General features: G+C 42.5%; 1 protein-coding gene across 1 annotated transcript; it reads right to left on the minus strand.

Moving 5' to 3' along the window:
• LOC147121108 (uncharacterized) lies at positions 1-26,219 on the minus strand. The gene is made up of 6 exons (XM_085980830.1): positions 26,023-26,219; positions 19,389-19,429; positions 18,065-18,238; positions 15,065-15,211; positions 9,179-9,319; positions 1-8,877 (listed from the first exon to the last, which is right to left on the minus strand). Exons 2-6 carry the CDS (start codon positions 19,427-19,429, stop codon positions 8,787-8,789), a joined length of 594 nt encoding a protein of 197 aa, XP_085836956.1. The 5' UTR covers positions 26,023-26,219; the 3' UTR covers positions 1-8,786.
• Between the last annotated feature and the right edge of the window lie 74 nt (positions 26,220-26,293).

The raw sequence follows: 26,293 nt of genomic DNA on the forward strand, positions 1-26,293 counted from the left end.
TTAATTTTCAAAACAGATTTTATTAATTCACAAGACGTTTGTCACCACATAATATAAATGCCCATGGAATACAGTAAGGCTATCTGAATTTTCCCACCATTTCCAGGCCTGGAAGTAGGCTTCAGGAAGGAAGTTTTCTTCATCGAGGATCATCAGATATCATGCTGATCTTACATCATGCTTCTGGATCATTCCTATTCTTATGTACTTTTTTGCAATGCAAAGCCAGTTAAACTGGCAAGTGAAATTAAAAGCTCGTGAGACATTAAAGCAGTTAGCTTAATTATGGACGGTGTCATGAATAATTAATAAATAAGGCTTTAAAAATGAAAAATTCAAGATCACAAATTTCAAATTCTATTTTATGCTGCTGATCCTTTATACTTTAGCTTGAGAACTATTTATATTAGATGGCACATGTTCATCATGTGAGATGTATCTTATTTCCAGATGTAAAGTAAAAACCACCAATAACTTTGGAAGTTATATGCAGAAAAATGGATATTTAACTGGATTCCTCAGGAATTATGTGCATCTTTACACAGAATATTTATGAAGCATCACATTATTAATATTATAAAATCTAGACACTTAGTTTCAACATTTCTGATTAAAGCAGCAACTTAAACTCTTTCCTTTTTCTGGTTTTATTTAACCACCAGTTGGGAAAAATATTCTCTGCACATTTTGCTTAGGTGATTTCTGATGAAGATGCATTTTATAAGCTGAAAGAGAAACTAAATTGTGTGAGAGAGAGAGAGAGGGGGGGGGGGAGAAAGCGAGAGGGCACTCCAGATTAGTATATTTTACATGCCTAAAGTAAATCTTTAGATTTTAAAATGTTAAAAAGATTAAAATGGATCAGTCTTTGAATTTAAAATATTTTTAAAACCGTCTTTATGAAATGTTGAACAATGTACCTTTGAAAGCATTTCATATACGCAATCTTTTCTCTGGTATTTGGTAATGTTCCACTATCTTTAACACAGGGACTTTCATTCCACAAGTTTGTTGAGCTAGTAGTTATGTACAGTAACACATACCTAGGTAAACATGATTCAAGACCAGTAAGCTGGCTAGCCAGAGAATCTCACAGAATCATAGAATGGTTACAACACAGAAGGAGGCCATCGAGCCCGTGCCGGCTCTCTGCAAGAGCACTTCAGCTAGTCCCACTCCCCCCGCCCTTTCCCCGTAGCTATGCACATTTTTTTCCTCAGGTACTTATTCAATTTCCTTTTGAAAGCTACAATTGAATCTGCCTCCAGCACCCTTTCATCAGGCAGTGCATTCCAGATCCTAACCACTCGCTGCGTAAAAAAGTTTTTCCTCATGTCGCCTTTGGTTCTTCGCCAATCACCTTAAATCTGTGTCCTCTGGTTCTCAACCCTTTTGCCAATGGGAACAGTTTCTCTCTATCTACTCTGTTTAGACCCTTTATGATTTTGAACACCTCTATCAAATCTCCTCTCAACCTTATCTGCTTTAAGGAGAACAACCCCAGCCTCACCAGTCTATCCACGTAACTGAAGTCCCTCATTCCTGGAATCATTCTTGTAAATCTTTTCTGCACCCTCTCGAAGGCCTTCACATCCTTCCTGAAGTGCGGTGCCCAGAATTGGACACAATACTCCAGTTGAGGCCGAACCAATGTTTATAAAGTTTCATCATAACTTCCTTGCTTTTGTACTCTATGCCTCTATTTATGAAGTCCAGGATCCCGTATGCTTTTTTAACCGCTTTCCCAACCTGCCCTGCCACCTTCAACGATTTGTGCACATATACCCCCAGGTCTCTGTACATATACCCCCTTTAGTTTAGCTCTTCATTCTTCCTACCAAAATGCATCACTTCACACTTTTCTGTGTTAAATTTCATCTGCCACGTGTCCGCCCATTCCACCAGTCTGTCTATGTCCTCTTGAAGTCTATCACTATCCTCCTTACTGTTCACAATACTTAAGCTTTGTGTCATCTGCAAATTTTGAAATTGTGTCATGTACACCCAAGTCCAAGTCATAAATATATATCAAGAAAAGCAGTGGTCCTAGTACTGACCCTAGGGGAACATCACTGTGCATCTTCCTCCAGTCCAATAAACAACTGTTCACCACTATTCTCGGTTTCCCATCACTTAGCCAATTCCATATCCATGCTGCCACTGTCCCTTTTATTCCATGGGCTTCAACTTTGCTGGCAAGCCCATTATGTAGCAATTTATCAAACGCCTTTTGGAAGTCCACATGCACCACATCAACCGCACTGCCCTCATCAAAAAACTCAATCAAGTTAGTTAAACACGATTTGCCTTTAACAAATCCATGCTGGCTTTCCTTAATCATTCCACACTTGTCCAAGTGACTGTTAATTTTGTCCCGGATTATTGTTTCTAAAAGCTTCCCCACTACCGAGGTTAAACTGACTGGCCTGTAGTTGCTGGGTTTATCCTTGCACCCTTTTTTAAACAAGGGTGTAACATTTGCAATTCTCCAGTTCTCTGGCACCACCCCCATATCCAAGGAGGATTGGAAGATTATGGCCAGTACCTCCACAATTTCCACCTTTACTTCCCTCAGCAACCTAGGATGCAACCCATCTGGTCTCGGTGACTTATCTACTTTAAGTACAGCTAGCCTTTCCAGCACCACCTCTATCAATTTTTATCCCATCCAGTATCTCAACTACCTCCTCTTTCACTATGACTTTGGCAGCATCTTCTTCCTTGGTAAAGACAGATGCAAAGTACTCATTTTGTACCTTAGCCATGCCCTCTGCCTCCATTTTGGTCCCTAATCGGCCCCACCCCTCCTCTTACTCCCTGCTTACTATTTTATATACCTATAGAAGACATTTGGATTCCCTTTATGTTAACTGCCAATCTATTCTCATACTCCTTCTTTGCCCCTCATTTTCTTTTTCACTTCCCCTCTGAACTTTCTATATTCAGCCTGGTTCTCACTTGTATTCTCAATCTGACATCTGTCATAAGCCCCCCTTTTCTGCTTCATCTTACTCTCTATCTCTTTCATCATCCATGGAGCTCTGGCTTTGGTTGCCCTCCCTTTCTCATGGGAATGTACCTCGACTGTACCCAAACCATCTCTTTAAAGGCAGCCCATTGTTCGATTACAGTTTTGCCTGCCAATCTTTGATTCCAATTTACCCGGGCCAGATCCACTCAGTCCACTGAAATTGGCCTTCCTCCAATTAAGTATTTTTATTCTAGATTGCTCCCTGTCCTTTTCCATTGCTAATCTAAACCTCATGATAATGTGATCACTATTCCCTAAATGTTCCCCTACTGACACTTGCTCTACTTGACCCAGCTCATTCCCCAGAACCAGATCCAGCAATGCCTCCTCCCTAGTTGGGCTGGAAATGTACAGATCAAGAAAGTTCTCCTCAACACACGTCAGAAATTCTTCCCCTTATTACTATCCCAGTGCTTCTTTCAGCTGTATACAGTATTATAATTTCATTAAGATTCATGTAATCATGCTAAGCAGTATCTGTCGAGTACAGGAAACACTGCATTTTTACTCAGAAAATCCTTTTTATTTCGCATTTCTTTTAAATATTTGTTCACCCAGTACTCATTCTTCTATGTTTCTTAAATTGATTTCTCTGACCATTATATACTATGAAGTTGCCATTCATTACTGTTTGCAATAAGTGGCTGTAATGAGTGTTATTTCTCATTTTAAAACAATCTTTCTAATAGGACGTTTCCAATTTATTCTAAATGCACCTAAATATACCCTTGCGCCCACAAATGTGGGGCAGTTTGGTTTTTCCTCCAAATTTCTCCCCGCATCCATCTCTCAAAGGTGCAAGTGAAAATGTGGATCCCATAGGCAGTCACCCCTCTAGCACCTAATTTGAGAATCTGAACAGTGAGCTTTCCTGGATTACTCACTATAGCCAAGCCCATCTTTATCCATCATCACAGGTAATACAAAACTGTCAGACTAATTGCTTTCCTCTGCAAAACCTGGGGATGCTAATATCACCCCCACTGCTGCCCCAACTGCTATCAAGTGAGCACAGAATTGGGACCTTTCTCGCCTGCACGACTAAGTGCTACACCGTGTGGTGAACAAAGTTTTTTTGGGGGTGGGGGCAGTGCAGTCAACACCGTTTTCTTTTGGACTACATGCAATGAAAAATGGTAATGAGCTGTAAGCAGTGTGGTAAACATAGAAGACCATCTTATCTTTTTCTTCTTGCAAGTCCAAGCGACATCTTCACAGGTACTGTTCCTGTCAAACTCTCAGAAGACATCAGAAATAGTATCAATTAGATCATAGTTACAATTCTTGACAATTTGAGATAGAACCGTTATCAGAAGCTTTGAAAAACATTGGTCATCCAAACACAAGACATTAGAGTGCAACGAAGTTTCACTTTTATTTCTAAACCTGGGTGAAGCAGCCAGAGGTATACTTGTCCAAACAAAATACACACAAACCAAGGATGAACACAACAAAATCATCCCACTTGTTTTCCTCTGCCTAACTTCCTTTCCTTTCCAACATGGCAATCAAGCCTGCTCCGTGATTGTAGCCTCAATCTGTAGTCTCTTGGTACCATACACAACTACTTCTGGAGTGAAAGGAGGCCATTTGGTCCATGAAGGCATTGCATCCCAAGACCAAAGATTAAGTTATTGATTACTCTATGAACTTCTCATCCTCCACTGTTCATTCCTTACTTTAACAAGTTCCTTTCCCTACCTCTCCAAGTGTAACTAAATATTAAGTAGGGTCGTTACCATCTCTAGAACGCAAATCCTCCTTTTCAGTCTATGCATCAGCCATCTTATTAATTTTATTTAATTTACTTTTGTTAGTTTTTTTGGCTGGGTCACTCTTCGAGTGTTTAGCATTGTTGCCCCTTTAAGGAAAGCACCTGTTGTATTCCAGGGGCTGAATTTAGCCCAACCCCACAATTCTAACTAGCCTATCTTAAATAGGTCCCCTTTGTGTTGTACACATGTATTACTTGTTCCTATATTACCCTACATTTTTCCACATTAAAATCCATCTGCCATATCTCATCCCACTCATTTAACTGTTCCAAGTGATCAATCTTTCTGCTCATTATTTGCCAGCATAACTAGATATCCTTTTCCATATCGTTCACACATATTGTGAACAAGAGGTGCCCTAGAAGATATGTGAAACATCACTGATTACTCTTTCCTCGGAGGAACATATACCATTTATCACTGTCCTCTGTTATGTTAATGCTCAATCCAGCTAGGCAGTTTATCATCTATGCCATAAGTTTTAACCTTCCCTATTAGTCTCACATGAGGAACTGTTACAAATGTTTTGAAAATCCAAATTAATTAAAACTATTACATTACCCTTGTCCAGTATCTTAGTTACCTCCTCAAAGAATTCCTATATTGTATGTCATGATTCTTACTTTTAAAACCATGCCAACTCTTTTAGATGTTCATTTGCAGCATCCTGTAGAATACCTCAAGCATTTTTCCCCACTTTGGATGTGAAGCTAACCAGTCTGTAATCACTAATTTTGTGTCTTAATTCTTTGACTATTGGAATTACATGTGCCGTTCACCAGCCCTCAAGTATTATCCCAGTAGTATGGAGCTCTTAAAAATACCATAATTTCTTCAATTTATTGATGGCTCTAGGAGGTTTCCCATCTGGTCCAGGTGCCTTGTGGCGGTTTAATCCTTCTAGTTCCTGCATAACATATTTTCCAACATTTATGCCTTACACATTGCTCAGCTCCATTTACTATGGTTGGTATTTATCTACAGTCCCCCTTTGTGAAGAATTATGTGAATAATCTGGTATATCTGCCATATCTTGTTCACCTGTAATAATTTGTCCCAACCATTCTTTGACTTTTCCTCTATTAACAGCATAATTAAAACTTTTTTGGGTCCCTCTTACTATCCTGCGTGATCTGTTTCTCTATTTCTCTCATTTTTTCTAATAAGTCGCCATTTTCATGTGAGCCCAAAAAGTAAGTGCTGATAGACTATTTGATTGGTGGGGACACCACAGCCAAGCCTGATCCCATTGTCACCCAACATCGAGTCTTGGACGAGTCAACATTTCCTCAGCTCAAGGTTGGCAAAACTAAAACTATTGTTTTCAGCTGCAGCCAGCACCTGTGCGCCTCTGGTGCCAACTCCAACGCTGCCATCAGACTGAATCTGGCGGTACACAATTTCAGCTTCCTGTTTGACATTTAGCTGACCTTTTAATCCCACATACAGTCCACTGCCAAGACCATATTTCTTCACCTCTGCAGCACTGCCTGCTTATGATCTACCTCAGCTGCCAAAACCTTAATCTATGTCTTCTTCGCCCAGAGAACTGACTTCTTAAGTGCTCTCATTGGCTACCCCACTCCAACCATTTACAAACCCCCTAATCCAAAACTCGACAGCTCACATTCTTTTTCATACCCTGCTGAGCTCTGCTGGCTGCCTGTGCTCTAATAAAACTGCAATTCCCTCCATCGCCTTGCTCCACCTTGTCTGACCGATGATCTTCAATCATGTCCCTTTCCACACCCTCCACTTCTGTCCCCAGTTTAGTACGTGCTCCCACTCCATCATCAAAGGCCAGTCATTCAGTCGCTAAGCCCAGTGTTCAGATTCCAAAACTAATTCCACCTCCCTCCCACTTTTAAAAGCCTCCTTAAAATCTCTCTTCAAACATGCTTTCCTCGCCATTAAATTCATCCTTTTCCTGCTTGGTGTCCACCTCCCTGCTTTGTGATGCACTCTAAGGCTTTCTTAGAGATTTGTAGTTGAGCGGTATATAACTACAAATTGGTGGTGTTGCTGACACGTTTTCTAACGTAGGGCTACTGGACAGCAATCAGAAGCATCAACCTTAGTTGATTTGCCCCCTCCTGTAGTCAGGAACACTGACCAACTGTTGTGCCCCACAGCTGCCTGAGCACAGCCAGTGATCATCATTGCCTGTATGGCTCAGTATCAAAACACAAAAGTGTATTTACCTACTGAGGCATTGTGGCATTTAAAATCATGCTATTTGTAGCAATAACAGCAGTTTAAAGAACAGCAGCCACTTCACAATTGGGCTAATCAACATTGTTTGTTTTGCACAGATTCAGGTAACACTGCTAAATAAAGAAAATGATTATGCAAAAACTTCTCACCTGAATTCAGTGCTGAAGCTTCCCAGTAGTCTCAGCATCTCCAGTAGGCCACACAGGGTGCACTACCTATGTTACCCTTCAGGAGACAACAACAGCATCAATCTTACACCACAGTAAAAGGTGGTGATTAAAATTAAATTTAATAATCACATGCAATATTGAAGATGAAAATTAGAAAAACTGGTTAACAGGCTGAAAGGCCTAAAAAAAAAAACTTAGGGCAGGTTTTAAATTGCACAACATTCACATTTTAATTACCCACAGATCTTGTTTCAATGGTTAGGTCTATAAATTAAAGTATTAATCTCTTCTAATGCTACCTTTTAATATTAATATATTACTGGAAGCCAGATATGTAGCGGGACATGCCCACATAAAATTTAGTTAACCATACCTTAACAAAATTATTGTCTCTTCGTCTATACAATTCCTGCTTGCAGATTTAAGACCCAAGGTAGGGCTAGCCTAAGGTTAACTTGAACAGCACACTGGTCAGAAGATAGAATTCAGCCCTCAGCACAAAGGGAACTAGCAAGGTTCGTTGTTAAACGAACTGCTTTAGTGGCAAGTTAGGTTGTGATCATCCTGGAAGATGGCAGGCTCTGTTCCAAAATACTTTTTCCAGTCGTTACGTTATGTTTCTCTGCCACTAACATGGCAACATTAGAAAGAATTACAGTTGTTCATTAAATTCTTTGCAGCAAATACTGATAACACTTTCATTAGAATATTCATATGAATATATGGTAAAAGTTACTATACATTACTTCATTAAAATATTCAAATGAATGTAGTTAGATACATTAACTGTCTAACATTTTTGTTTGTCAAACATAACATGTTACACTTCAATTATTGTTTAATAACAAAATCAAAAGGGTCAAGCTGCATTGTATAGATATTTTGGGAAAATGAATTTAAAACCCTTTGAAATTCACAATTGTTTTAAATATTTTTTTTATTTTCTCAGGAGTTTTTCATTATGCTCTTTCTGGTTCAGAAAGTAACATTAATCCACATTTACTTCAATTACATTATTTAGTGTTACTAACAGTTCAAAACTTAAACAGTGTGATTTCTTTTCCACGTATGGAATCATCCAGCCATTAACTACTTTTACTTTACATTGTTACTTGCGGTCAGTATTTTCAAATTTAAAAACACTTCACTTCTATAAAATAAAGGATGCACAGGCAATATTTCTAGACAAACATTATTAAAACAATCACAGCTACCTAAGCTAAAATAGCTGCACAAAAGTATTTTCAAACTGCATAAAAGTAGACTGCATGATTCTTTACAAAGATAAATGCTTGACCTCGGCAGAGACATCTAGACATAAAACATGAATGGTATTTAATCATTCAAGATTTGTGTGTGCATGAGGCACCGAAAGGAGTCCATACAGCTTATATAAAACAATGCTTCGAAAGTCCAAGGAGTCACAGAAATATATATTTGTATGGCTTGTGCCATCTGGTGCATGAGGGCTGCTGCAAATATGGTTGACAAGTCACAACTAAGTTTCTTTGCCAGCTTTACTATTTGCTGTTCCTAGTCCGGCCATCTCAAAACTTTTTGTGTGCGCCCCACTATACAATTTAACAGTAAGTGGCTTTAAAAGCGTCTGCCACCTGGCGGTCCAGGCCATCTCTGGCCCCGTCCAGGTGGCGGAGGTGGCGGCGGCGCACCAGGTCCATTGTGAAAGCTGTGTAAAAGGATAAAATCACAATTTTTTTCGTTTTATGGTGTACTTTTCTTTATTAAAAAAATTAAAGCTAGTTATAAAAATCTAACAGTTATACTACTTTTAATTATTTTATACACTAAATAGTCATTTGAAACATTCTTGACATGCAGATTTTTATAGGCTTCCAAAAAAATAACATTACTCACTACATTAAGGGCTAATTACAAAAATTAGATCCAAGTATTTTGTTTTAATTTAGAGAAAAAGAATTTACAGCGTTTTGGGAAAATGATCCCAAACAAGCCAGAGATTCACTTACCCTCTCCGAGGTGGGAAAACCCCTCTTCGCATGCCTCTACCTCGAATAAAGGGGGGTCTTCCTCTGAAGTGCATTGGTCCAGGAGGAGGAGGAGGAGGAAGGGGTAGTGGTGGAGGAGGAGGAGGGCCACCACCCCTAAATCTGCAAGACAATTATCAAATGCTAATGACCAAAGAAAGCAAATCAAAACATATTTTATTAAAACTAGGGTGAAGGTGAAATGCTAAGTAGCTGAATGAGGCTACAGAGGGCAGGGACAGTTGGAGTCGGAACATGTAGAAAGTCCCATTCTCAGCTTAGGACTTGTAATAAAAATATTAAAATTTTAATTGCTTAAGAATAGAACAGACTGCATATCTTTTCTGCTAAAATCCCTTGCAAGCCATATCCTTGCAATCACCTCACCAGAAAGTTCAAGGACTTTGGTATTATGACATCACAACAATCTGTGCTCCCAACAACTACTACAGTATGATTACAAACACAGCTAAAAATAGTAAAGGTTCAGTACTTGTTAGAACTGAAAGCAGTCCAATCCATTTTTGATATTGAAGTTAATGTAAACTATTAAATATACCTCAACAAAGCCAAGTCCCTCTGTCTAGTGATTCCATGTCTTACTAAAGTATTTTAAATATACCCCTTACTACCCAGTCCTTTATCCATAAAATCTTTCCCGACAAAAAAAGGCATCTGTTGTCTTCATCAACAGCAAGCTATTAGCAGAAGGCACTTGCTGGGAACATCATCATTAAGTGAGTATTCTGCAGAGACTATTATAAAATTAAAAGATTATTATATTTCCTGAATTATTCCCACTTGTCCAGTCAAAAACACTAATGGAATGTTGGCCTTTATCTCAAGGGGGTTGAAAAAATAAGGAGATGATGCTTCAGTTGTTCAGACCCATAGCAGTACTACATTCACTTTTGGACACTGAACCTCAGGCTGCGATTTCACCACTGGAGGCAGGATATGTCGTTAGTGGGTCCCGGTCCTGCTCCCGCCGCTCTGAAAAGGATTTGCCCCGATTGGGCTCGTTAAGCCCGCCCTGCAAGGGTCCCGGACAATTAAAAGGAAGCAGGTCTAATGATGTAATTTGATGACGCGTCATCAGCCAGTTTCCTTAAAGGGATGACGGCCACATTTATTTTGACAGTAGTTCTGTCAGTGTTCTGCAGCATTGAGGTGCTGCAAACACTGACAAGCACTGCACAAAGGTGCACAGTTGCACCCAGGCTCTCCCATTACTCCCTCCATATGCTTATGGAGAGAATCACAGCACACAGGGAGGTTCCCTTCCCATGGGCGGAAGACACCTCCCCAGGACACCAACGCAGCCTGGTTGCACATTGCACAGGAGGGCACAAGCAGAGATGTTGTCAGGATGACCTGGCTGCAGTGGCGCAAGCCTTTCAATGACCTCAGCAGATCACGAAACATTACCGAAAAGCCAGACTCAACCTCATCCTGCTGTGTCATTCATCAGATCCCCATCACTCTGCCTTACCTACCCTACTCCTGCACATCTTTACTCACACCAACTTACCTTGCACCTCCACCCATCCCTCTCTATCTACATTATCATTTCCCCATCTCAGTAGCCACCCCTCACACTCACCCTCATCCTAGTGCAATCATACCAACTAACTCACAGCGCCAGGGACCCGGGTTCGAATCCGGCCTCGGGTGACTGTGTGGAGTTTGCACATTCTCCCCGTGTTTGCGTGGGTTTTCTCCGGGTGCTCCGGTTTCCTCCCACAGTCCAAAGATGTGCGGGTTAGGTTGATTGGCTATGATAAATTGACCCTTATTGTTAGGGGGATTAAATACGTGGGGTTACGGGGATAGGGTGGGATATGTGTTGATGTAGGGGTTACGGGGATCGGGTGGGATATGTGTCGGTGCAGGCTCGATGGGCCGAAATGGCCTCTATCTGCACTGTGTGATTTCTGTGATTCTGTGAACAACACACAAAGGTAGGCACTTGGGTGTTTTATGCAATGTTCATGTGAAGTTTCTGTTAATGTGTTATCAAACATTGAAATCTATATTTTCAACACTTTACCTTATTGGACAGATCTGTGCTCACCTTTGGAAGTGTTTTAGTGAGTTCCAGTGAATGTTGAAACATAACTTCCCCCCTTCCCCTCACCCAATTGTGAGGAGTATGAAAGGAATGGCTTGGACATTGTAGGGATGCTTTATGGTGCTGGTGTGGGATGGTGTCAACCTGGTGCATCATGCGGCAGCCAGGGTGTACAGCGTCAAGTGAAGTAAATCTGGCCATGGTGAGGCCATCGCTGGCCTCCCGGGCAGCAATGTTGTCAGGTGCTGATGCCGTGACCTGTGCAGCATCAGGTAATTGCGGAGAAGGTTGATGTTGTTGGTGGTGATGTTGGTGTGCCTGGTGATGTTGCTGTTGAGGCTGATCGTGGAGGGATTCAGAGGAGCAAGGTGCAATTTTTTCAAGGGCACTGATGCTGCTGGAATAGATGGCAGCTGAAGTTGAGATGACAGAAGCGATCTGTCAATGGTGAGAGAACTTGCTCCAAGGAGGTGACAGTGGACAGAGAGTTTACTCCAAACACTTCCAAACTGCATACAGCTCAAAAGTGTCTTCCAAGTCCTGAAAGCTCAAGCTTGATATTGGAAAGTGAACAGCTGCGAAATGGTAGCTTTTATACCACATTTGCAGCGGTCACCTATTCACAGCAATGGGGAGACATAGAGAACCCGACCAACTTACCTGACGTGATCTCCAAACGACGTGAACCTCGTACAAAAAGTGGTAAAATAGAAATAGGCTGGCAAAATAGTAGTTAACAAGCGTTTAACTATCTTAAATGCCTCCCCCGCCGCTTGGTATCAGGTCTGTTCTGAAATCGCAGACCCGACACTTTGGAAACTTACATGGAGGCGGGTTCGGAGCGGGTTCCGAACCCGCGGTCAATCATTTTGATTTTGACAGTGGATCCGCCTCCAAACCTGCACTCTAAGCGCCGGCAAAATTCAGCCCTTAGAAATGATATCTTGGCCTTGGAGGAGGTACAACACAGATTCACCAGAATTATACCAGGGTTTGAACAGTTAAATTATGAGGACAGGTCGCATAAACTTAGTTTGTATTCTGTTGAGTTTAAAAGATTGAGAGGGTAATCTAATTGAGCTACTTAAAATGATAAAGGGATTTGATAGCTTCTCTGCACCTACCTTATTTCCTCTGGTGGGGGAATTCAGAACAAGGGGGCAATAACCTTAAAATTAGAGCTAGGCCATTCAAGAATGAAATCAAGAAGCACTTTTTCCACACAAAAGGTAGTACAAATCTAGAATTCTCTCCTCCAAAGGTTGTGGATGCTGGGTCAATTGAAATTTGAGACTGGGTGTGGTAAACCACTGTTTGTATACTGTTTGCATTCCATTGTGTACATGCCTGGACATGCCTCGGCTGACTCCTCCCACAAGTCCTAGTATAAAGGTGGCTGCTCCCCAGCCCTTTGTATTTCTGGACCGGTCGACCACTCGAGGCAGACCTCCATTCTTTTGTTAATAAAAGCCTTTAGTTACTCTTCTAACTCTCAGTCTTTTATGAGTAATTGATAGCGCATCACTGGGATCAATAGATTTTTGTTTGGTAAGGCTATCAAGGGACATGAAGCAAAGGCATGTAAATGGAATTGAGGAACAGATCAGCCATGATCAATTTTCCTGCTAGGCTACACGGTCCTGCTCACCGGATTTTATGAAAGAAACCACACATGCACAAAAATTTGAATGATCCGTGCAGCCAGTTAAAGGGACCATGCACGGAAAAAAAATTAGAGGGAACATTGGCCATGATCTAATTGAATGGCAGAACAGGCTTGAAGGGCTGAATGACCTACTTCTGTCCTTATGTACTGAAGACAATGGGCCAAGTCTCCAGGTGATTGTTCCTGAGGTATGCTTGATTTTGTCACTCAAATCAAACAGCATAGTTACAAAACATATCTCGTTTCATTGACCAAATTGTGTCAAAGTGATATAAAGGTTCAATTTGCCATACACTTTATGCAGTTTAAACTAATTAATTTCCATCTTTTAGCCCTGTACCAATTTATTTCAGAATTCAAGAGCCACTTCTAAGCCAGTATATCCAATATTTAAAAATATTCAGCAAAACAGATATATGCAAACAAAACCAAGTTAAAATTATGTTAAGGGTGTAGATGGTGTGATTGAATACCAAAGTCTTATGCAGCTCTAGGACTTGAGTACAAATTCACTGACTGAATAATTTTCATGGAAGGGGTTTGGGCAGTCCATCCCATCCCAGTCAGAAACCTGTAAAGATAGCTGGTGTAAAAAATGGGAAAAATTCACAATACAGAATAGGTACTCTTTTGAAGTTTGCATCGAGGCTCATCACTGGGGGAGAGTCGTACAAGTATCCAGTTATGCTGTACCTCAACATTAATTGCCCAAAATAAAACTTTTATTCTCCAGCATAAACATCTCTCATTGATTTGCCAATGCAGGTCAGCGACAAGCAGCACTTAGAGCAGGACGGGATACAGGAAGCAGAGTTTTGGATGAGCGGAAACTTATGGAGGTTGGGGGATAGGAAGCGGACTAGGAAAGCATTGGAACAGTTGAGTGTCGACATGGACGAGGGTTTCAGTAGCAGATTAGCAGGGGCAGAGATGGGCGATTAGAGATGTGGAAGTAGGCGGTCTTTGTGATGGAGAGATAGGAGATTGGAGGCTCTGTTCGGTGTTAAATAGCATGCCAAGACTGCGAACAGTTAGTTTCAACTCGAGACAGGGGTCAGGGAGGCCAAAGACGATGGTCTTGCCAATGTTTAACTAGAGGCAATTGCGGCTTCTCTAGGACTGGATGTCTGACCACAGAGGCAGTGGAGGGTCCAGTAAGATGGTGAAGAGGTAGATTTTAGAGTACTTTCAACCTGCTTGACTTGGGATTGAAATCCAGTTCCATTTGGGTTTATTTGGCAGGAAGAGCATACTTTCATATTCTGTTCACAACAGGGCCATGACAAACCAATCAATTGCTGCTAGTGCCTGACTGGACTTCGATTTTGCCCTAAAGTTCATTTATCCACTATTTTAGGGGTCGTCTATGTGCAATTTCATATTGCCGATATAGAAAATAGTCTTGCTGCTGGCACTCGTCTCCGCCTAAAGAATAAGCAACATCTAAGCTCTTGATTTATGCAACTTATTTTGTATGGCGAGACAAAATAATTCTAATGCTGCATGAAAGGTGCCCCATTCAAAAGAAGAAACCCTTACAATTTACCCATCTTTGTTGTATGAAGATTAGAATTCAAAACACCACCTTATGTTAAATTACAGCTTCCAACATCCCAGCTTCATCCATTTACAGGAAACTTTGGTTTATCCGGAGGTTATATGTCCGGAATGCTCGATCTAACGGCAAAAATCAGGAGCCGTTTTCTATAAGTTTTTTTAGTTCTCGTTGCTTTTTTTCCCCCCAGTCAGGCACTGCAAGGTCTGTAGCTATAGCAACAGCTTCAGCTAGAGACGCTTGCAGCTGCAGCCGACTGTTTTGAAGCTGTTGCTAAGCAACAGGGTTTGTTGATTCACACGGAGCTTTTCAGTTCCGTATGTTTCAACATTAACGCTGGTATGTCCGGCACTTTTGATGGTACGGCACCAGCTCGGTCCAGTCAGTGCCGGATATCAGAAAGTTTCCTGTAATGTCTACCAGCTTTAAAGATTTCAATCTCTCTAGTAATGCAACTTTAAGCATCAATAACCGTTTATGCTACAAATGTTCCAGTTTAGTCCTTGCACATGATCTGGCTCAGGGGTTCTCACCAAAGTGTTACCAATTCCCTATCAAATCCTACAAGTCCCTTACCTTGGTGGGGGAGGGAAAGGCATATCTCCTCGTCCACCAAATGAACATTCCATCCCTCCCCTCATAAGTAGTGGTCCATGCCTAGGCGGACCTCTTCGACCACGAGGATCTGGGTATGGACGCATTCTCGTATTTCCCATACCACGTCTAAAACAGAAAACACATTTTAACTTTCAAATGAGTAAACACAATTCATATAAAAAGTTAACTTTTTAACTGTGACCATAACATCATTGTTAAATTTAAACCCTCTCAAATACTTTTTTTTGTGTGAATCAAAGTGAGGGATGTTAGCACCAAGAAAATAGAACTTACTGTTCAAGCACCCAGTGTCAGCAAACAATCAGTTAAATGCAGAATGAAACTCCCTCTATTCTACCCCAACAAAATAATATAATTTTAAGAATTTTACATATTACAATTAAAATAATGGATAGTGTTAAAGCTTTGCCAGTCCGAACGGAAGGAGTCAAAACATCATGTAGATCTGGCACAGTCACGATGGGCTGAATGGCCTCCTTCTCTGCTGTAAGATTCTATGATTGTCAATGACACAAACAATGGTTCATTGGGAAAATGCACCACGTGGCTTGCCATACAGACCATAAGAGCATACGAAATAGGAGCAGGAGTTGGCCATACGCCTCCTCGAGCCTGCTCCGCCATTCAGTAAGATCAGGGCTGATCTTCTACATCGACTTCACTTTCCCACCCTATCCCCATATCCCTCGATTCCCTTAGTACTCAAAAATCTATCGATCTCAGTCTTGAATATGCTCAATGACTGAGCATCCACAGCCCTCTGGGGTAGCGAATTCCAAAGATTCACCACCCTCAGTGAAGAAATTTCTCCTCATCTCAGTCCTAAATGGCCGACCCCTTATCCTGAAACTATGACTCATAGTTCTACACTCCCCAGCCAGCCTCTCAGCATCTACTCTGTCAAGCCCTTTAAGAATTTTATACATTTCAATGAGATCAACTTTCATTCTTCTAAATTCCAGAGAATATAGGCCCATTCTACTCAATCTCTCCTCATAGGACAGCCCTCTTATCCCAGGAATCAATCTAGTGAACCTTCATTCCACCCCCTCTAAGGCAAGTATATCCTTCCTTAGGTAAGGAGACCAAAACTGTACACAGTACTCCAGGTGTGGTTTCACCAAAGCGCTATATAATTGCAGCAAGACTTTCTTACTCTTAAATTCCAGACCCCTTGCAATAAAGGCTACCATGCTATCTGCCTTCCTATTTGCTTGCTGTACCTGCATGTTAACGTTCTGTGATTCGTGTACAAGGACACCCAAGTTCCTCTGAATACCAACATTTACTAGTCTTTCAACTTTTAAAAAATATTCTTCCTACCAAAGTGGATAATTTCACATTTCTCCACATTGTACTCCATCTGCCACCTTCTTGCCCAATCACTTATATCCTATATCCCTTTTCAGCCTCCGTCATCCTTACAGCCTACTTTTCCACGTAGCTTTGTATCTTCAGCAAACTTGTATATATTACACTCGATCCGATCATCTGATTCATTGATACAGATTGTAAATAGCTGAGGCCCAAGCACTGATCCTTGCAGAACGCCACTAGTTACAACCTACCAAGCCAAAAATGACCCATTTATTCCTACTCTCTGTTTTCTGCCTGTTAACCAATCCTCAGTCCATGCCAATACATGAACCCCAATCCCATGAGCCCTAATCTTGTGGAACCTCCTCCAGTGTGGTAGCTTAGCGAATGCTTTCTGAAAATCCAAATATACTACATCCACTGGTTCCGCTTCTAGTTACACCCTCAAAAAACTGTAATAGATTTGTCAAACACAATTTCCCTTTCTTAAAACCGTGCTGACTCTGCCTAATCGTATTATGATTTTCTAAGTGCCCTGTTACCACATCCCTTATAATGAATTGCAGCATTTTCCCGGCGACTGATGTCAGGCTAACTGGCCTGTAGTTCCCCGTTTTCTAACTCCCTCCTTTCTTGAATAGCAGTGTTACATTTGCTACCTTCCAATCCACTGGGACTGTTCCAAAATCTAGGGAATTTTGGAACAACCAATACATCCACTATCTCTGCAGCCACCTCTTTTAAAACCCTAGTATGTAGGCCATCAGGTCCAGAGGATTTGTCAGCTTTTAGTCCTATTAATACCTCCAATACTTTTTCTTTACTAATATTAAATTACTTTAAGTTCCTCACTCTCATTACACCCTTGGTTCCCCACTATTTCTGATATTTCTTTGTGTCTTCTACCATGAAGACAGATACAAAATATTTGTTTAACGTCACTGCCATTTCCTTATTTCACATTCTAATTTCTCCTGTCTCTGCCTCTAAGGGACACACATTTACTTTCGCTAATCTCTTCCTTTTAACATACTTGTAGAAACTCTTACAATCTGTTTTTATAATTCTTGCTAGTTTACTCTCATTCTATTTTCTCCCTCTTCATCAATTTCCTGGTCATCCTTTGTTGATTTTTAAAACCCTCCCAATCCTCAGGCTTACTACTCTTTTTGGCAACAAGTTAAGCCTGTTCTTTTAATCTAATACTATCTTTAACTTCTCTAGTTAGCCACAGTTAGGCCACTTTTCCAGTAGCATTTTTATTCCTCAAGGGAATGTATATTCGCTTGATCCGCGATCTTTGTTGAATAACACTCTCAAAACGAGGGCTGGTTGATGGGCATACACAATTAGCTTTTGTCTCTGGATTAGGGTAGAGGAAAAAATACATTTGACAACTCCCCTCCTCTTCTGATCACCATCCTTCTGCAAATACACGTGAAGACTGCTGGCTAAGGGAAAAGTTGACAGGCTTTGATGGCCCCAACTCAAATATGCTACCAACACATAACTGTCCATGTTCACCAATAAAGAATAATCACTTGGATGAGCCACTGGAGGACTACTGCTTCTGGAAGTGTACTCAGATCACGTGACCATCTTAAGGATAAGAGGGGAGAAAATTGGGAAAATAAGAAATACCTTGCAGGGCCAAATCCATTTGCAGCTGCTGGTCCTCGCCCAAATCTGCCAGCTGGTCCACCTCTACTCGGTGACCCTAGGTCCTTAGGTCCTCCAAAAACACCTCTGCTGCCTCTTCCTCTGCCACCTCTGTCCATTCGCCCGCCTTTTCCTCTTCCTTTGCCTCCACGGCCCCTGCTCAAAATAGTAGCATTACATTTTACTTCTCTTCACTGCATGTTACATTTAGTATAAGACGGCACTATAATCCAAACAGCAGGAAATAGTCAGGGACTTGGACTGTTAATAAATAAGTCCCTCCAGTACCATTGCAAAATAGAACTAATTATTAAAGTTATTTTCCCCAACTATCCATCTTGGCATAAAAAGTTAAAACATAACACAAGCATTTTCTCACATCCAAATGCAATTCTTTTCCTGAATACAAGTTTTAGAAATTGGCCAGCAAACAAATGCATACTTTTGGCCATTTAGTTTAGAAGAAACAAGTAGCGGACTATTTTTTATGGTTCACAGGTATTTTCCAGTAATCAAAATGTTAAAAAAATATGAAACCAAAGACTTAAGCACAGAAAGGTTTGTAAAATAAAGTTTTTGTTTTCAAAATATCTTAGGATAGCTAACAGTTTGTGGAGCTCAGTATAAAGAGTGCTGAAATTTTCAGCTCATTACATCTCAAATTATGCATGTCCATGTTATTTCTGATATGATAACATTTCCTCAAACATCATAAGCTGGTTTATAACATCCCACCCTCAAAAAATTACACCCTCAAGAACTTTTTACATGAAGTGCAACTAGTTTATGAACCACTAAAACGCCCCAAACAGGAATTTGTAAGTAATAAGAGTGATTCCAAGGCAAACATCTGATTGAATGGATGATATTAAACCAAAGGAGAAAGATCACATGGCTTATCATGGTCATTAGATGACAAATAGCCCTGAAAGCCAAGTTTTTGAAATGTGCATAATACACTTCAGGGACTGCAGCAATTCAGATTGAGGCCTTTAATGCATCCAAACCGGCCCCAAATATAGACACGAATGCTATTAATGCACAACTGTGATGTGATCACTCCGAGTTGATAAAGGATTAATCCACATGTTATCTTGTAAAATCGTTCACCTGGTTTCAATTGATTGCCAGCAAATAACATGATCACTATGTGTATTCATATGACTTCATTGCTCCACATACTTCTCAACCTGTTGTGTCCAGGCTTTTTTTTTAAACCTCATTTCAAATGGACCTTTACCATATTTCATTTTACCAACCTATTTACATCGAAATGTCCAAAACATATATCCACACATTAGCTTACCTAATGTTGTCACTGCCACCAGTATGTTGATCAAAATCCATCTGCAAATCAAAATTTAAAAAATATAATATTCAAGTACATCTCATCAAAGTTAATGAACCCCCAACTGAGCCCCATCACAAAAATGGGCTCTTTCTAGCCTTATACTTAGAAAGCATAGTGGTTATATTACTGGACTAGTAATCCAGAGGCCTAGACTAATGATGCGGAGACGTGAATTCCAATCCCACCACGGCAGTTGGGGAATTTAAATTCAGTTAATTAAATAAAAAATCTGGAATAAAAAGCTAGCATCAGTAATGGTGACCATGAAACTATTAGATGGTCATAAAAACCCATCTGGCTCACTAATGTCCTTCAGGGAAGGAAATCTGCCTAAATGTGACTCCAGACCCACAGCAATGTGGTTGACTCTTAACTGCCCTCTGGTTTGCTGGGCCATTTCACTCAGTTGTAAAAAACCACTACGAAAAGCATTAAGAATAAAACCGGACAGACCACCCGCATCAACCTCGGCACCGGCTAGACACGACAACGACCATGCAAAGTGTTCCTCACCAACGTCTGGGGACTTGTGCCAAAATTGGGAGAGGTGTCCCACAGACTAGTCAAACAACAGTCTGACATAGTCATAGTCACAGAATCATACCTTTCAGCCAATGTCCCAAACTCCTCCATCAGCATCCCTGGGTATGTCCTGTCCCACCGGCAGGACAGACTGACCAGGGGTGGTGACACAGTGGTATACAGTCGGGAAGGAGTGGCCCTGGGAGTCCTCAACATTGACTCCGGACCCCATGAAGTCTCATGGCTTCAGGTCAAGCATGGGCAAGGAAACCTCCTGCTGATTACCACCTACCGCCCTCCCTCAGCTGATGAATCAGTACTCCTCCATGTTGAACACCACTTGGAAGAAGCACTGAGAGTAGCAAGGGCACAGAATGTACTCTGGGTGGGGGACTTCAATGTCCAAAACCAAGAGAGGCTCGGCAGCACCACTACTGACCGAGCTCTGAAGGCCATAGCTGCCAGTCTGTGCCTGCAGCAGGTGGTGAGAACACCAACACGAGGGAAAAACCTACTTGACCGCGTCCTCACCAATCTACCTGTCGCAAATGCATCTGTCGATGACAGCATTGGTAGCAGTGACCACCGCACAGTCACCCTCCATTATGTTGTGTGGCACTACCACCGTGCCGAATGGGATAGATTCAGAACAGATCTAGCAGCTCAAAACTGGGCATCCATGAGACGCTGTGGGCCATCAGCAGCAGCAGAAGAATTGTATTCCACCAATCTGTAACCTCATGGCCCCCTCACTCTACCATTACCATCAAGCCAGGGGACCAACCCTGGTTCAATGAGGAGTGTAGAAGAGCATGCCAGGAGCAGCACCAGGCGTACCTAAAAATGCAGTGCCAACCTGGGGAAGCTGCAACACAGGACTACATGCATGCTAAAAAGCAGAAGCAGCATGCTATAGACAGAGCTAAGCGATCCAACAATCAACAGATCAGATCAAAGCTCTGCAGTCCTGCCACATTCAGTTGTGAATGGTAGTGGACCATTAATCAACTAACGAGAGGAGGAGGCTCCTCCATGAATATCCCCATCCTCAATGATGGTGGAGCCCAGCACATGAGTGCAAAAGACAAAGCTGAAGCGTTTGTAACCATCTTCAGCCAGAAGTGCCGAGTGGATGATCCAGATCAGCCTCCTCCGGAGGTCCCCACCACCACAGAAGCCAGTCTTCAGCCAATTCGATTCACTCCACGCGATTATCAAGAAATGGCTGAGCGTACTGGATACAGCAAAGGCTACGGGCCCTGACAACATCCCGGCTATCGTGCTGAAGACTTGTGCTCCAGAACTAACCGTGCCTCTAGCCAAGCTGTTCCAGTACAGCTAGAACACTGACATCTATCCGACGATGTGGAAAACTGCCCAGGTATGTCCTATCCACAAAATGGACAAATCCAATCCGGCCAATTACCGCCCCATCAGTCTACTCTCAATCATCAGCAAAGTGATGGAAGGTCATCGACAGTGCTATCAAGCAGCACTTACTCACCAATAACTTGCTCACTGATGCCCAGTTTGGGTTTCGCCAGGACTACTTGGCTCCAGACCGCATTACAGGAAACTTTGGTTTATCCGGAGGTTAACTGTCCGGAATGCTCGAGCCACCGGCAAAAATCAGGAGCCGTTTCGTTAGGATTTTTTTCCTTTTCGTTGCTTTTATTTCCACCAGTCAGGCTCTGCAAGGTCTCACTGAAGCTGTTGCTAAGCTACAGCGACGCTTGCAAGGTACGGCCGACTGTTTAGAAGCTGTTGCCAACAGGGTTTGTTGCCCGATACGGAGCTCAAAATCTCCGTATGTTTCAACATTAGCGCTGGTTTGTCCGGCAGTTTTGATGGGACGGCAACAGCTCGGTCCCGTCGGTGCCGGATAGCACAAAGTTTCCTGTACAGCCTTGGTCCAAACAGGGACAAAAGAGCTGAATTCCAGAGGTGAGGTGAGAGTGACTGCCCTTGACATCAAGGCAGCATTTTGGAGTAAAACTGAAGTCAATGGAAATCAGGGGAAAAACTCTCCACTAGCTGGAGTCATACCTAGCACAAAGAAGATGGTTGTGGTGGTTGGAGGTCAATCATCACAGCCCCAGGAGTTCCTCAGGGCAGTGTCCTCGACCCAACCATCTTCAACTGTGTCATCAATGACCTTCCCTCCATCGTAAGAAGTGGGGATGTTCGCTGATGACTGCAGTGTTCAGTGCCATTTGCAACGCCTCAGATAATGAAGCAGTCCATGCCCGCATACAACAAGACCTGGACAACATTCAGGCTTGGGCTGATAAGTGGCAGGTAACATTCACGCCACACAAGTCCAAGCAATGACTATCTCCAACAAGCAAGTGTCTAAATACCACCCGTTGACATTCAATTGCATTACCATCGCCGAATCTCCCACCATCAATATCCTGGGGGTCACCATTGACTAGAAACTTAACTGGACCAGCCACAAATACTGTGGCAACAAGAGCAGGTCAGAGGCTAGGTATTCTGCAGCGAGTGTCTCACCTCCTGACTCCCCAAAGCCTTTCCACCATCTACAAGGCACAAGTCAGGAGCATGATGGAATACTCTCCACTTGCCTGGATGAGTGCAGCTCCAACAACACTCAAGAAGCTCGACACCATCCAGGACAAAGCAGCCCGCTTGATTGGTGCCCCATCCACCACCTTAAACAGTCACTCCCTCCACCACCGACGTACCATGGCTGCAGTGTGTACCATCTACAAGATGTACTGCAGCACCTCCCAAACCTGCAACCTCTACCACCTAGAAGGACAAGGGCAGCAGGTGCATGGGAACACCACCACCTCCAAGTTCCCCTCCAAGTCACTCACCATCCTGACTTGGAAGTATATCGCCGTTCCTTCATCGTCGCTGGGTCAAAGTCCTGGAACTACCTCCCTAACAGCACTGTGGGAGTACCTTCACCACACGGACTGCAGCGGTTCAAGGCAGCAGCTCACCACCACCTTCTCATGGGCAACTAGGGATGGGCAATAAATGCTGGCCTTGCCGGCGATGCCCACATCCCATGAACAAGAAAAAAAAACCTGCACTGTGATAAGAGTGCTGTCCCAGCTCCTTGCCACCCAACTTCCCCTTGTTCCAGGATCAGTAGGATCATCAACCTGGCTCTACCCTCTGACTCAGTCCCATATCTTTCAAAACCACTATCAACTACCCCCTCAAAAAATTCTATGCTCAACCACTCCATTCTCTCCAACTACTGCTGATCTCTAACTTTTCCTTTCTCTCTAAAGTCCTGGAATACACTGTTGCATTGCAACCATGCTCCTACCTCCCTCACTACTTCCTGCTCAAAGCCCTTAACCATGTTTCCGTCCTACTCACAGTACAGAAACACTTGTCAAAGTCACCAACATCCTACGTGATTGTGACCAATGTTGACTGCCCCTCAACCGCCCCACGACCTTCAACATTGTCAACCCACTCCATTTTCCTCAATTGTTTCATCTCCAAACTTCATGTCTGTGGCACTGCTCTTTGCTGGTTCAATTCCTTACTGTTGTACCATAGACATTACATTGCTTCAACTGGCTTCTCCTTGCATGTCTGCACAACTGTTTCTGGTGTATCCTAGTGTTCTAGTCTTGGCTCTCCTCATCACTTACAAGCTACCCCTTGGTAATGTTATCCAGAAGCATGGGATCCACTTTCACATGTATGCTGATGACACCCCTATTCTATCGTGCCACCTCCGCTTCATTGCCTGGCGCTGTCCCCAACACCCTCCACTCCAAGATGGTAGAAGGCAAACTAGATGGACCGAGTATCTGGCAGAATATAGGCAGTTAAGTGTGGTACAAGCTGCAGCTGATGAATGGTGGATGATAGGAAGGCAGCAAAGAGACATTTGAAAAATGGGGTCTAATAATGACAAAGCACGGATAAGAGTTTCAGTGGCGGTGGGACTGACAGGGGCAGAGGCAGGCAATGTGGAAATAAGTGGTCTTAGTGAACATGCATTTGAAGCTCAGCTTTGAGTCGAACAGGACACCATCTGACTAGTCCTACACTATGTAGTTGACTCTTGCCAGTAGGGCAACGAGGAATGGACAATAAATACTGCCTTTAAGTGCCACAGTGGTAGCAGTCTTGTCAGAGTCAGAAACGTGTGGCTTCAAGCCCGACTCCATAGATTTGAGCACATAATGTATGCTGACTCTTCAGTGCAGTACCAAGCACTATTATAAAAGGAGGAGCTGCACTGTTAAAGGTGCCAGCTTTCAGATGAGACAATAAACTAAAGGCCTAGTCTGCCCTCTCACATGGACATTAAAGATGCCAAGGTCCTATTGGGAGAGCAGGGGAGTTCACCCAATGTCCTGGTCAACATTTGTACCTCAACCAACATCATTAAAAAACAGATTACCTGGATATTTAACTCATTGCTGTTTTGGGGATCTTGCGGTACACAAATTGGCTTCTACGTTTCCCTACATTACAGCAGTGACTACATTTCAAAATGTGCTAATTGGCCAGGATGTGCTTTAGGACATCTTGAAGGGCGCTATATAAATGCAAGTTCTTTCTTTCAATGGAGGGTGGCGGCATGACTGACCGTATCAAATGCTGCGGAGAGATTAATGAAGACAAGGAGGGATCATGAATCATAATCACAGAGGATGTCATTGGTGACTTTGGTCATTGTGGTCTTGAAACCTGTGAGCATGGCAGAAGCTGGACTGTGAGGATTCACACAAGGAGATTTTGGAGAATGGGGCACAGAGCTGATTGAGGACAACATGTCTGAAGCCCTCAAAACAGGAAAGGAAGGTTAGAGAAGGGGCGGTAGTTAAAGAGGATGGATAGTTTGAGGGTATTTTCTTTTAGGAGGGGTGTTAACAACATTTGACAGAGGGTAGCTCAGTGAGCAAACGGCACCATTAACAATGTTAGCTAGCAATGGGGCCAGGAGAGGTCATTGACTGTGGTTAGGAGTTAAATGGGGTGGTAATTGAGGGAGCAGAAGACATGAGCCTCGAGAGAATGTAGAGGTGTGGTGATGGGAGAGAGAAACTATCAAGTAACAGGGATTGGTGCTAAAGTGAGTGGGGTACTGGAGAAATGTCAGGAGCAGGAAGAGGAGGTCATGTCAGAAGCTGCTGCATGACATTTTTAATCTGAGGCTAAGAAATCCACAAGCCCATCACACTTGGTATCTGAGGTGACGGTGAAGGTGTGGGGCAAAAGTGTTAATCACAGAGAAACAGAGACATAGGTATATAATTGGTTTTGAAAGATAACTGAAAAGTAGATATTTTATTTTATGGAATCACTTAAGAATGGAAATTGAGTATGTTTCATCATAAATATATAAAACCACTCCTCCATTACATGTATTATAATAAAGGTTTGCAGAACAAGTAAACAAAACTTTTGAGTGCTTCCTGCATCCTTGATTTACAGGAAGAGCCGCTATCCAATTCTCCTCTTTGGAGTTGAGGAAAGGGAGAGGCAAATAAGTGAAATTTAGGGCCAGCATCACACATCAATCCGGAGAAAGTCTAACTCTAGGAGCTATCGATAACAATTCACTTACAGTTAAAAGAAAATGTAAAAGGATCATTTCGTGTATACCAGGGAGACGGGAAAGCTGCAGAAAGGACACATTGACACAATCAGGTTGAAGTCAACTGAGGAGGAGTGAGGGGACAGAGAAGCATAACTCACTGTTTCTTTCCTGACACTTAAGACAACGGAATATGATAAACGGGACTGTTACAAGCACAGGAACCCGGTTATTCATACATTCGCTCTGCTTTGTCGTTAAGAGTACCAAGGGTGTATTCTTTTAAATGGAGAGAATTTCGCAGTTATAACGGATTAGATTAGATATTTACAAAAAAGCCAGTTTTTTAACATTGCCAAATATGAGAAAAGTTTGTCTGAAACACCTTGGGGATGAAGGAGAGTCAGTCAGTGCGATCCCGGCTCAAGACAAAGGACCCGGCTCAAAGCCTGGGCCGCGGCTCTAAATCCCCCAGCGCAGCGCTCGGACAGAGAGTGAGAAAGATGCGCTCGATTGCATACTTGCCTCCACTGTGCAGGTAGGATTAAAGGTAAAAGGCGCGCTCTTTTGTTTTAAACTTCCGTCGGGTCAAACCACACGCGGTTTCTGAACGGTTTTTAATTCCAATAGGCAAGCCCCCATGAAGCAAACTAATGGCAACCGTTGACCACAAAATGGCGAGTCACAGCGCGGCTCAACCAAACTTCGGGCTCTGCCAACCCCGCCCCCTCCTCTTTCCTGATTGATGGTTCGCTTTCCGTTCGTTGACGCCTCCACGCGGAGCCGGCCGTTGATT

The sequence above is a fragment of the Somniosus microcephalus genome, chromosome 3, assembly GCF_052327205.1.
Source record: "Somniosus microcephalus isolate GS21.2 chromosome 3, FLI_Smic_1.0, whole genome shotgun sequence".
NCBI classification, from domain to species: domain Eukaryota; kingdom Metazoa; phylum Chordata; class Chondrichthyes; order Squaliformes; family Somniosidae; genus Somniosus; species Somniosus microcephalus.